At 39.1% G+C, this 13,274-nt stretch overlaps 1 protein-coding gene across 12 annotated transcripts in view; it reads right to left on the bottom strand.

The window, feature by feature from the left end:
• CCDC25 (coiled-coil domain containing 25) overlaps positions 1-13,274 on the bottom strand; it is a 70,910-nt gene that overhangs the window by 49,709 nt on the left and 7,927 nt on the right. For all 12 annotated transcript variants that reach the window (XR_004483701.2, XR_004483703.2, XR_007478218.1 and 9 more), the window contains one exon: positions 1,257-1,296. Coding sequence is in view for 7 of the 12 variants with exons in the window: in XM_049711746.1 (XP_049567703.1) it covers positions 1,257-1,296 (40 nt within the window). In the remaining 5 variants the exon portion in view is untranslated. The remainder of the gene's footprint in view (positions 1-1,256; positions 1,297-13,274) is intronic.

The raw sequence follows: 13,274 nt of genomic DNA, 5'->3' as shown, positions 1-13,274 counted from the left end.
TGAAAATCAGTCAACTCTTCTAAAAAGTGGCAGCCTAAGCTCTGTCACTGTAGGGAATTAAGTGAAGGATCTGGGCCCAAACAGCCTGAGGGAAGACAGAAACAGGGATCTAGAACTTGAGCTGGCTGGGGGCCAGCAATGACCCGAGTGGATCTGTTCAGTTTCCCTTGGCCTGAGTTTCCTCATCTGAAAAATGGGCATGATATTGGTAACTATTTCACAGGGGTGTAGTAAAATGCAATGTATGAGTGAAGGTAAACACTCAGCAGGATCTGGCCTACAGTTTATGTGTTTGGTCAATGTCCATTACTACTATCACTAAAGCCAACAGGATCCGAGTGTTTCTCCTCAGAGACGGCATTTGGTAGGGGGGTGTTAGGAGTTGTAGAGACCATATCCCGCTCTACAGTACGTAGAATTAGGCTCCAGGAGAGAGACATCACAAGGGTTAGAGGGAGTGGTAGAAGCTGCAGCTAGAAAAAGAAAGCAAACTGAGTATGAGAGCATTACATGAAAGAGAAAGAAAGTAGCAGGAATCCATGAACTCCTCACAGGTTTTGGGTTTGAGCTGCAGAAAAGCCCATATAGCATCCCAAGGCAGTTAGAAAAAGAAAAGAATTCAACTAAAATGAAGGTTTTTTTTTCCTGCATTTGTTTTGTTGTTTTTTTAGACTGGGTTTGGTGAGCAGCAACATAAAATTATCTTGGAAGGAGGCTAAGAAAGAATATATTATCATTTTTGAAATTTCCATAAATTCTTTTAGAAAGAAGGGGTAGGGGCTGGATCAAGCCAGGGTTAAACTCTTTGTTGAGAAGACAAAAGGGAAGCCAGTCTGTGTTTTCTTTAAAGCTGGACCTAGTCAGATGCTCTACCTATTCCACCGACGTGAAAGCTTGCATCTATTTTCTTCACTGCTTCTTGAGAAGCCTGCATCCATCCACTCAAAAAGAGTGGTCTGAGTGTGTTAAGTGCAGTGGTCTCAGTAACCTACTATGAGGAGACACACAGGAGGTAAAAGCAAGCCTATGTTCCTGAGACCTTTGCAGTGAGGCCCGAGATCTAGCCCTAAGACCTCATTCCGTTAACGTGGTAATTATAAATTAAGGGAGCTGGCAGTCAGCTATTTACCACTGAATATTCATAGACAAAACGCAACGCATGAGTTCCTAGTTTTAATCATAGGAGTCAGGTGGTTGGTCAAGTCTAAGAAAGTAAATAATGATCCATAAAAAGCAGAACCAAAATTGCTACTTACCAAATATCTTCAGGCCAGCCATACTTTATCAGATCTTCATCTGCAGAGACAGGAGGACAAAGAAAAGGAAGAAAAAGAGAAATGAAGGTCTTAAGGGATACAAACTACTATGTATAAAATAAATAAGCAACCAGGATATATTGTACAGCACAGAGAAATAAAGCCATTATTTTGTAATAACTTTAAATGGAGTACAATCTATAAAAATACTGAATCAGTATGTTGTACATTGAAACTAATACAATATTTTATTTATTTATTTTTAATTTTAATTCAGTTTTAAAAGTATTCTTTGGTTCTTTTATTTATTTATTTTTTGGCTGCGCTGCACAGCTTGAAGGATCTTAGTTCCCCGACCAGGGATCGAACCTGGGCCCTGGCAGTGAAAGCGCCAAGTCCTAACCACTGGACCGCCAGGGAATTCCCTAACATAATATTTTAAATCAACTATACTTCAATAAAAATAATTTTTAAATTTTTAAATAAAACAAAACTAAAAACATGTTTTAAAGAGAAGGTTAAATGAAATATGCCAAAGTTTATCGTAAATTGGGAAGGAAAAAAAAAACAATCTTTTCCACAAAACTTTTTCTCTCCCTTAATAAAGAGCAATTCAAAGAGGCTTTGATGCTTGAAAATACCAGAAAAAATTTTTTAACAGTTTTTACAACTGGACGGTTATAATCATAATTTTGTATAACATTTATAATCTAAAGTTCAAAGATATTTCTATTTGAAGATAAAACTAACACTGGCAAATCAGAGCAACTGAGATGTTAGATAATGTCTTAGAAAATTGATTCACTATAACAATACTTATATGCTAAAATGGTTTTGCTACAACTTTAAAACCAGTGGACTGCATTTTACGCCTTAAAAATAAAAAAGTTTCTCAATTATAAAATTGTAGAAAATTAGGGAACAAAACAAACACCAGAAGTATAAAAAAGAAAATAAAAATCACCTAAAATTCTGTCACATATGAAAATAAAAATAGAAGAAATAGGTAGAAGTTAAAGTAACTGTCTCTGAGAGTAGAACGTGGGTATTGAAAAGGATGGGGTAGAGAACTGATGTTTTTTACTATAAGCATTCTGTTATTACTTGAAATTTTTTTTTTGCGGTACGCGGGCCTCTCACCGTTGTGGCCTCTCCCATTGCGGAGCACAGGCTCCGGACGCGCAGGCTCAGCAGCCATGGCTCACGGGCCCAGCCGCTCTGTGGCATGTGGGATCTTCCCGGACCGGGGCACGAACCCGTGTCCCCTGCATCGGCAGGCGGACTCTCAACCACTGCACCACCAGGGAAGCCCTGAACTTTTAATATATTTTATGTTTATGTTAATGCTACTAGTAGAGGGGCTCGGTTAGTTTCTGCTAAGGTGGAGATAAATCATATTATGGCTAGTGGTCATGAGGGGAAGAGTAATCATAGTTTTTCTTGTGTAGTGTTTAGTGTAGATAGAGTGAAGGAGCCGTTTATTAGAAGCACAGATAGTAGAATAATAGCTAATGTTACCTCATATGAGATTGTTTGTGCTACTGCTCGTAGAGCTCCGATCAGAGCGTATTTTGAATTAGAAGCTCACCCGGATCATAGGATAGAGTAAACAGCTAGGCTTGATATTGCTAGTATGAAGAGTACTCCTAGATTTATGTTGACGAGTGGATGTGGTATGGGTAGGGGAGCTCATATTGTGAGGGCTAAGGTTAGTGCAAGTACGGGTGCAATTATAAATATGGTGGTGGAAGATGTGGCTGGTCGTAAGGGTTCTTTAGTGAATAGTTTGATTGCATCGGCGAAGGGTTGTAGTAGGCCATATGGACCTACGATATTTGGTCCTTTTCGGAATTGTATATAACCTAGGATTTTGCGTTCTACTAATGTTAGAAATGCTACGGCTAAAAGAATGGGAAGAGTGAGTGTTAAAATGTTAATTATAAACATTTGTTGAAGAGAGGATTTGAACCTCTGAGTATAAAAGTTTAAGTTTTATGCAATTGCCGTACTCTGCCACTTCAGCAGAACCCTGATCTTGGGCAGGGTGTATTTGCGCTAGATTATTAGGTTGAGACTGGGTCACTAATTGTTTGAAGGCGCTTTTTAAAGTTGGCCTTATTTCTCTTGTCCTTTCGTACCGGGAGAAATGCGTAATAGATAGAAACCGACCTGGATTACTCCGGTCTGAACTCAGATCACGTAGGACTTTAATCGTTGAACAAACGAACCCTTAATAGCTGCTGCACCATTAGGATGTCCTGATCCAACATCGAGGTCGTAAACCCTATTGTCGATATGGACTCTAGAATAGGATTGCGCTGTTATCCCTAGGGTAACTTGTTCCGTTGATCAAAATTTTGGATCAATAAGTGATATTATACTTTGGCTGGTAGGCCTAGGTTTTAATCACTCGGAGGGTTTTTTATACTCCGAGGTCACCCCAACCGAAATTGTCAGCTCATATAAAGCTTTGTTATCCCTTAGTGGTATTATTTTATGCTTTTTGAGTTGATTAATTAAAGCTCCATAGGGTCTTCTCGTCTTATTGCGTTATCCCCGCCTCTTCACGGGGAGGTCAATTTCACTGATTGGGAGTAAGAGACAGTAAAACCCTCGTGTGGCCATTCATACAAGTCCTTATTTAGAGAACAAGTGATTATGCTACCTTTGCACGGTCAAGATACCGCGGCCGTTTAACGATTGTCACTGGGCAGGCAGTGCCTCTAATACTAGTTATGCTAGAGGTGATGTTTTTGGTAAACAGGCGGGGTTTGTGTTTGCCGAGTTCCTTTTACTCCTTTTAATCTTTCCTTAGTGCACACCTGCGTTGGATTAACAGTATGATTAATAAATGGTTTAGTGTTGGGTTATATTTATTAGCTGTTAACTATCAGTATATTATCAGTTACTGATATAGGCTTGTGCAAGGAGAAAGTTTTTCTTGTTACTCATATTAACAGTATTTCTTCTATAGTTAAATAGATTAGTCCAATAGTCAGGCTAGGAGTTATTTTATTTATTGTTGAAATTAAAACTTGTTTTTGTTGTTGAGCTTGAACGCTTTCTTAATTGGTGGCTGCTTTTAGGCCAACTATGGTTTAAGTTTTATATTACTCTCTAGTAAAGGTTGTATCCATTTCTAAAAAGCTGTACCTTTTTAGACTAACAGTTAAACATACGTTGAAACTTAATGTGGTTTTTAGTATTGTTTAATGTTGAACTGAAATTCCTTTCTTGGACAACCAGCTATCACCAGGCTCGTTAGGCTTTTCACCTCTACTTACAAGTCTTCTCACTATTTTGCCACATAGATGAGTTTGTTCTAGTTACTGCTCATAAGTAGCTCATCTGGTTTCGGGTAATTTAACTTAAGGTCTCTTTGCTAAATTATTACTAGTTAAATCATTATGCAAAAGGTACAAGGGGTAAACTTTGCTTTTTTCTACTTTTAATAATTCTTTCATCTTTCCCTTACGGTACTTTCTCTATAGCGCCATTGATAGTTAAATTTCTATCTCCTATACTTTAGACGTATGGTAAATGTTTTATTTGATTGACTTATAGTAGTAGTGATGAGGAGGAGTGTGGGCTAGATATAGTTCAAGATGTGCACGGGTTGTGGAATCTTCTAGGTGTAAACTAGATGCTTTATTTAAGCTACATCTTGTTTATCCAAGCACACCTTCCGGTATGCTTACCTTGTTACGACTTGTCTCCTCTTGTACGCTTGCTTAGCATGGGTTAGCAATCTGGGGCTTTGCTGTGGTACTTGAGGAGGGTGACGGGCGGTGTGTGCGTGCTTCATGGCCTTATTCAATTAAGCATTCTATTCTTAATTTACTGCTAAATCCTCCTTTGGTTTTTAGGTTTCATAAAAACTTTCGTGTAAGTTTAAGGGGTGTTCTTATTATAGAAAATGTAGCCCATTTCTCCCCAGCCCATAGGTTACACCTTGACCTAACGTTTTTACGTGCAATAGTTGTGCTTACTTTCGTTCCTTTTTTAGGGTTTGCTGAAGATGGCGGTATATAGACTGAAGTAGCAAGGGTTGGTGAGGTTAATCGTGGTTTATCGTTTACAGAACAGGCTCCTCTAGAAGGATATGAAGCACCGCCAAGTCCTTTGAGTTTTGGGCTGTTGCCGATAGTACTCTGGCGAATAGTCTTGTTTTAGGACTATTTAAGTTTACGACTAAGCATAGTGGGGTATCTAATCCCAGTTTGGGTCTTAGTTGTCGTGTACTCAGTTTATGGTAAAGTTACTTTCGTAGTTTAGCTTAATTTTAATTATGGCTTTTTACAGCTTAATTAAGGTTTGACTTTATTTTTATATCGTTCTTTGACACTCTTTACGCCGGGTGTCTATTAATTTGGGTCAATCGTATGACCGCGGTGGCTGGCACGAAATTTACCAACCCTAATTAGCATGGCTAGGTCAAACTTTCGTTCATAGCCTAATTCTTGTCACTGCTGTATCCCGTGGGGGTGTGGCTAGGCAAGGCGTTGTGAGCTACTAGTGTAGTGTGCTTGATGCCCGCTCCTTTTAGTCTTTAATGATTTGGAGGGCATTCTCACTGGGATGCGGATGCTTGCATGTGTAAGTCTGCTAAGAACTAATAGAAAGGCCAGGACCAAACCTTTGTGTTGATGGGGCAATAATGTCCATCTAGACATTTTCAGTGTCTTGCTTTATAAAAATTTAAGCTACATTAACTTGTGGAGTAGAAAATTATTTGTATAATTTCATTATGGGGCTTGTGTCAGATTTAGTATTGATTTATTAAAAAAAGTGCGCGTAGATCTAGGGACGAAGCACTGTAGGGGGGTGGTGAATATTAAAGCAGACGATCAGTTTTGTAGGGGGGAAGGGGGGTTAAATCTTTATGAGATAGGGTTTTTTGAGCCCGGGGGGAATATAGAGTGCTATGTCCTGTAACCATTAATTAAATAACACCTGTTGGTTGTGCTAGTCCAATCAAAAATACACACATGGGCTTCCCTGGTGGCGCAGTGGTTGAGAGTCCGCCTGCCGATGCAGGGGACATGGGTTCGTGCCCCGGTCTGGGAAGATCCCACATGCCGCGGAGCGGCTGGGCCCGTGAGCCATGGCCGCTGAGCCTGCGCGTCCGGAGCCTGTGCTCCGCAACGGGAGAGGCCACAACAGTGAGAGGCCCGCGTAACGCAAAAAAAAAAAAAAAAAAAAAAAAAAACACACAGGTCCAGCTATAATTTATTTGACTGTGACAGGGCCTTTCTAAGGCCATAGCTGAGTCGATGCAGGCCCCCCCCCCCAAAAATTAAAAGATACCAAATGTATGAAACCTCAGTTATGTTAGGCATGGGCTGATTAGTCATGAGTCCATCGAGATGTCTTATCTAAGAGGAACGAGTGGGCGATTTTAAGTTAAAATGGTCCTGAAGTAAGAACCAGATGTCTTATAAAGACCACCGTTAGCTACCCCCACGAGATATGGGCCCGGTGCGAGAAGAGGGATCCCTGCCAAGCGGGTTGCTGGTTTCACGCGGCATGGTGATCAAGCTCGTGATCTAATGGAGTGACCATAGGATATAATGGAAATAAAAATGTTAGGGGATATATAATATGTAAGAGCATGCATATTATGTAATATGTAAAATTAATGATAATTAATACGGGCTTTAACTTATCGTATGGAAAATAAATGAATGCACAATAATACATAGCATGTATATATGAATATTTACAAGGAGAGACTAAAATATTAGTATGCATGCGTATATGTGTATGTGATGTGTACAGTAAAATGTTTTTAAAACAATTATTTTTGATACTGACGTAGCACTGTGATGTTGTGGTAATTGTACAATAAGCTTTTTCCAAGGAATAGTTTATGTAGAATTCCAGCTTTGGGTGTTGGTGGTGAGGTTTAATGTCTCTTCCTTGAGTCTTAGGGAGGAATGGGGTTCTCCTTTTCCGGTTTACAAGACCAGGGTATTTTGTTATACTACAAAGACTCTTCATTTTAGGAGTTTATTTTCAATAAGGCTGACTGTTGGTATTAGCACTAAGATCAGGAGGAAGTATAGAATAGATGCTAATTGGCCTACAATGATGTATGGATGCTCTACAGGTTGGCCTCCAATTCATGTTAAGGTTAGGAGGTCTGCGATTAGAGTTCAAAATAAGAGTTGGCTAAAGGGTCGGAATATTATGCTTCGTTGTTTAGATGTTTGAAGTATTGGGATAAAGATTAGGATAAGGATAGAAAGTAGTAGTGCTAGTACTCCTCCAAGTTTATTAGGAATTGATCGTAAGATTGCGTATGCGAATAGGAAGTATCATTCTGGTTTGATGTGTGCGGGGGTGCTTAGTGGGTTTGCTGGGATATAGTTATCAGGGTCTCCTAGTAGGTCAGGGGTGAATAGGGTTAGTGCTAGTAGGATTAGGATTAAGAGTAGGGCGCCTAGGGTGTCTTTAATTGTGTGATAAGGGTGGAATGGGATTATATCTATGTTGGATGGGATTCCTGTGGGGTTATTGGATCCTGTCTCGTGTAGGAATAGTAGGTGAACAGCTGCTAATGCTGTGATGATGAATGGGAGGATAAAGTGGAAAGCGAAAAAACGTGTTAGTGTTGCTCTGTCTACGGAAAATCCGCCCCAGATTCATTCTACTAAGGTAGTGCCGATGTAAGGGATTGCTGATAGGAGATTGGTGATGACGGTTGCGCCTCAGAATGATATCTGTCCTCAGGGTAGGACGTAGCCTACGAATGCAGTGGCTATAACTGTTAGTAATAGGAGTACACCAACATTTCATGTTTCTTGGAATATATAAGAGCCATAGTATAGGCCACGTCCGATGTGGGCGTAAAGGCAGATGAAGAATATGGAGGCTCCGTTTGCATGTAAGTAGCGGATGAATCAGCCATAGTTGACGTCTCGGCAGATGTGTGCGACTGATGAAAAGGCAGTTGAGGTGTCTGGTGTGTAATGTATTGCTAGGAATAAACCTGTTAGGATTTGTATGATTAGGCAGAGGCCTAATAAGGAACCAAAATTTCATCATGAGGAGATGTTAGATGGAGTGGGTAGGTCAATGAATGCGTCATTGAGGATTTTTATTAGTGGGTGTGTTTTTCGGATGTTGGTCATTAGGGTTCTTGTAGTTGAATTACAACGATGATTTTTCATGTCATTGGTCATGGTTGGAGTCCATGTGAGAATAATGGCAATATATATTGTTTTTACTATAAGCACTATTTTTGTAATTAGTCTTGTGGGGGTTTCTTCAAAACCTTCACCAATTTATGGTGGCTTAGGGTTGATTGTGGGTGGTGCTATGGGATGTGGAGTTGTTTTTAGTTTTGGGGGCTCATTTTTAGGTTTAATAGTATTTTTAGTTTATTTAGGAGGAATGTTAGTTGTGTTTGGTTATACAACGGCTATGGCTACTGAGCAGTATCCTGAGGTTTGGGTTTCTAATGAAGTTGTACTTGGGGGATTTCTTTTAGGTCTAGTGTTAGAATTATTAGTGGTGATGTATGTTTTAGAGGGTGGGAAAGTGAATATTGTGTTTGAGTTTAATGGGTTGGAGGATTGAGTTATTTATGATACAGGGGATTCTGGATTTTTTAGTGAGGAAGCTATGGGGATTGCTGCGTTGTATAGTTATGGCACTTGGTTGGTTATTGTTACTGGATGGTCTTTGTTTATTGGTGTAGTGGTTATTATAGAGATTACTCGGGGTAATTAAATAGTAGTATGCTGAGGGTTATAGTGATGAGGAAAGATAGGAAGTAGAGTTTGATAAGTCCTTTTTGGTTTGAAGTTAGTGTGGAGGCTTTTAGTTGAATGAGAGCTGTTGTTTTTGGTAGAATTGTTTCTATTCAGGTTAGGTCTAGTAAGGAGGTTGCGAACTTTTGGCTTATTGTTAGAACTAGATGGGGAGGTAAGCGATGTATAATTGTAGGGAAGTAACCTAATAGGGTAGAAAATTTAGTAGAGTTTGATGAGTATGGATATTTTAGGTTTTTTGAGTAGGTATTAATTTCGAATGCGAGAATAAAGCCTAGGGTTGTTACTATGAGGGCTGTTAGTTTTAGATACAGAGGTATAGTCATTAGAGGGGTGTTTATTGGGGGTATGCTGTTGGAGAGGATGAATCCGGCAAAGATGCTTCCGATTAATAGGCGTTTAATGGGGTTGATCAGTATGGGGTTAGTTTCATTAATGCTTATGAGAGGAGGGAAGCGAGGTTGTCCTAGTAAAGAAAATGATACGAGTGCTGTAAATAGCTGTTATGGAGGTGGCGATTAGTGTTAGTAATAGGGCTCAGGCGTTGGTATAAGACGAAGTGGCGGTTTCAATGATGAGGTCTTTAGAATAGAATCCTGTGAGAAATGGTATTCCTGTTAGTGCGAAGCAGCCGATGATTAGGGCAGTTGTGGTAAAGGGAAGAATTTTGTATAACCCTCCTATCTTTCGAATGTCTTGTTCGTTATTTAAATTATGGATGATAGAGCCAGAACATAGGAATAGCATGGCTTTGAAGAAAGCATGTGTACAAATGTGCAAGAATGCTAGGTGTGGTTGATTGAGGCCTAGTGTCACTATTATTAGGCCAAGTTGGCTGGAGGTGGAAAAAGCAATGATTTTTTTGATATCATTTTGGGTTAAGGCACAGATAGCTGTGAATAGAGTGGTAAGGGCACCTAGAGAAAGTATTATTGTTTGAATAAGTTTGTTATTTTCTGTTAGGGGGTAAAAGCGGATAAGTAAGAAAATTCCTGCTACGACTATTGTGCTTGAGTGAAGTAGGGCTGATACTGGAGTGGGACCTTCTATTGCTGAGGGTAGTCATGGGTGTAGACCAAATTGGGCTGATTTTCCAGCTGCGGCTAACGTAAGTCCTATGAGAGGGAGGATTGGGGGATTTTGGTTAAGTGTAAAGATTTGTTGTAAATCTCATGCATTTGTATTATGTAGGAATCAGGCTATGGATAGAAGGAATCCAATGTCTCCGATACGATTGTATAGGATTGCTTGAAGAGCAGCTGTATTAGCATCTGTTCGTCCGAATCATCAGCTAATTAGTAGGAAAGATATGATTCCTACTCCCTCTCATCCAATAAATAATTGGAAGAGGTTGTTAGCTGTGATGAGGATAAGTATAGTGATGAGGAAGATGAGTAGATATTTGAAGAATTGGTTGATGCAGGGGTCGGAGTGTATGTATCACATTGAAAATTCTATAATAGACCATGTAATGAATAGTGCTATGGGCATAAATATAAGTGAAAAGTAGTCTATTTTAAAGCTGAGTGTTAATTTAAGAGTATGGATGGTGATTCAGTGTCAGTTTGAGATGAGTATTTCTTGATTTGTGTGAATAAATATTATTATTGGGATCAGGCTGGTGATGAAAGCAAAGAGGGTTATATTTTTTACATAATGTTGGTACTTGTTGTTTTTGTAGAAGTCTGTACTAGATGCTATAACGGGGGCGATTAGTATAAGTAGTGTCAGTAGGGTGGAAGAAATAAATAAGTTTATTGCTTTTATTTGGAGTTGCACCAATTTTTTGGTTCCTAAGACCAATGGATAACTACTATCCTTTAAAAGCTTGAAAAAGCCACATTGTTAGGTGTGGAGCGCATGAATTAGCAGTTCTTGCAATTCTTTTTCGGTAAGTAAGAAGGCTTTGTCTTCTGTTTTTAGTCTCACAAACTAATGGTTTTTTTAAACTATACTTACAATAAAGAGGTCCTAGAATGATTTTAGGATTTAGTGACAGGAGTAGGAGAGGGATAATGTGTAGGGCTATTAAGGCATGTTCTCGTGTAAAAGTAGGGGTGAGATTATTAATATGGTGTGTGTGTTTGCCACGTTGTGTTATGATTAGTATATATAAGGAGTAGAGGGCTGTGATTACAATGTTTACTCCTATGAGGATAATAGTGAAGTTTGATCATGAGAAAGTTGACATAATTACAAGTAGCTCTCCGATCAGATTAATGGTAGGGGGTAGGGCGAGGTTTGTTAAGCATGCTAATAGTCACCAAGTAGTTATTAGTGGAAAAAAGATTTGTAGGCCTCGTGCTAGGATTATGGTTCGGCTATGAATGCGTTCGTAGTTTGAGTTTGCTAGACAGAATAGTATGGAGGATGTAAGGCCATGGGCAATTATTAAGGCGGTAGCTCCTATGTAACTTCAGGGGGTTTGGATAAGGACAGCTGCAATGATGAGTGCTATGTGGCTGACTGAGGAGTATGCGATTAGTGATTTTAGATCTGTTTGGCGTAGGCAAATAGAGCTGGTTATGATTATTCCTCATAGAGATAATACAAGGAAGGGGTAAGCTATGTGTTCTGTTAGAGGGTTAAGAATTGATGTGATTCGTAGTATTCCATAGCCTCCGAGTTTTAGTAGCACAGCTGCAAGGACTATTGAGCCTGCAATGGGGGCTTCTACATGTGCTTTGGGCAATCAAAGATGAAATCCATAAAGGGGTATTTTTACTAGAAAGGCTATTATGCAAGCTAATCATATGAAAGTGTTAGATCAGGAGGTTGATAATGGCTGGGCTCAGTATTGTAACAGTAGGAAATTTAGGGAGCCTACTGTATTTTGTAGGTATGTTAATATACCTACAAAATATCTAACATATTTGTTAGATAAAAATAAAAATTTTAGAAGTTCTTTGGAAAAAATGACTACTTGATTCTATCATATGGATAACTTTTCTGTTGCTGACATTTGGATTGCTTCTAATTATAAATGCTTCAGTAAATACTTTTTAAATAAATATGTCCATACTCCTGATTATTTCCTTAAGGTGTATATCTAAAAGGTGAAGTATTCGTTCAAAACATATGCATATATATGTTTGTTTTGTTTTTTTTTTTGTTTTTGGCTACACCACATGGCTTCCAAGATCTCAGTTCCCCGACCAGGGACTGAACCTGGGCCATGGCAGTGAAAGCGCCAAATCCTAACCACTAGATCACCAGGGAACTCCTACGTATGTATATTTTTAAGGCTAATGATATATATCTCTACAGAAAGGTTATCTCAATATATACCTCTAATAGCCATATTAATAATTAGTAATACAGAAGCATTACTTAAATTATTAAACCTAAAGTTAAAAATTGTAAGGTAAAGTGATTCACATATGATGATTTAAAATGTACTCAAGTATTTATAAAATGTACTCAAGTACATATAAAATGTACTCAAGTATTTCCAGAAAAGTACATATAAAAAGTACATATAAAAAGTACATATGATAGAGTACATATAAAAAGTACATAAATATAAAAGTACATATAAGTACATACAAAATATAAAAGTACATATAAGTACATATAAAATATAAAAGTACATATAAGTACATATAAAACATGTACTTATATGATGATAGAGTACCCTCTTGGATGAGGGTACTCTAAGCAACTGCAGACACCTTGAGTTTTCTGAAGGGTTTTCTACTAGCTTAAGTAAGAAGCTGAGCAAATAGCCGGCCAGTAATCAGAAAAAGGGAATTATAAAAACCTCTTTTCCTCATTTGGGCAATGTTTGGCTCCCTGGTGACACCTGCTGGCTAATAAAAAGAACACACCTGAAAGCTTTTTAGAGAAAGTGACTCATTCAACTTAAAATTCATTTATGTTCCATCCAGCCCTTAGCCTGAAGTCATCAAGGCTATTAGAAGTAAACGTGATGTGCTAGGAGCACTGGAGAACAGGCAACTTAAAAATGTAATACCAGGCTTCCCTGGTGGCGCAGTGGTTGAGAGTCTGCCTGCCGATGCAGGGGACATGCAGGGGACACGGGTTCATGCCCCGGTCCGGGAAGATCCCACGTGCCGCAGAGCGGCTGGGCCCGTAAGCCATGGCCGCTGAGCCTGCGCGTCCGGAGCCTGTGCTCCGCAACGGGAGAGGTCACAGCAGTGAGAGGCCTGCGTACCGCAAAAAAAAAAAAAAAATGTAATACTGTTCTTACAAAGCAGACTAAGAGAGTTGGATAACTCTAAGA

This window comes from Orcinus orca, chromosome 6, assembly GCF_937001465.1.
Source record: "Orcinus orca chromosome 6, mOrcOrc1.1, whole genome shotgun sequence".
Taxonomy (NCBI): Eukaryota; Metazoa; Chordata; class Mammalia; order Artiodactyla; family Delphinidae; genus Orcinus; species Orcinus orca.
Note: the sequence above shows the minus strand (reverse complement) of the source record. Positions and strands in the feature narration are given on the sequence as shown.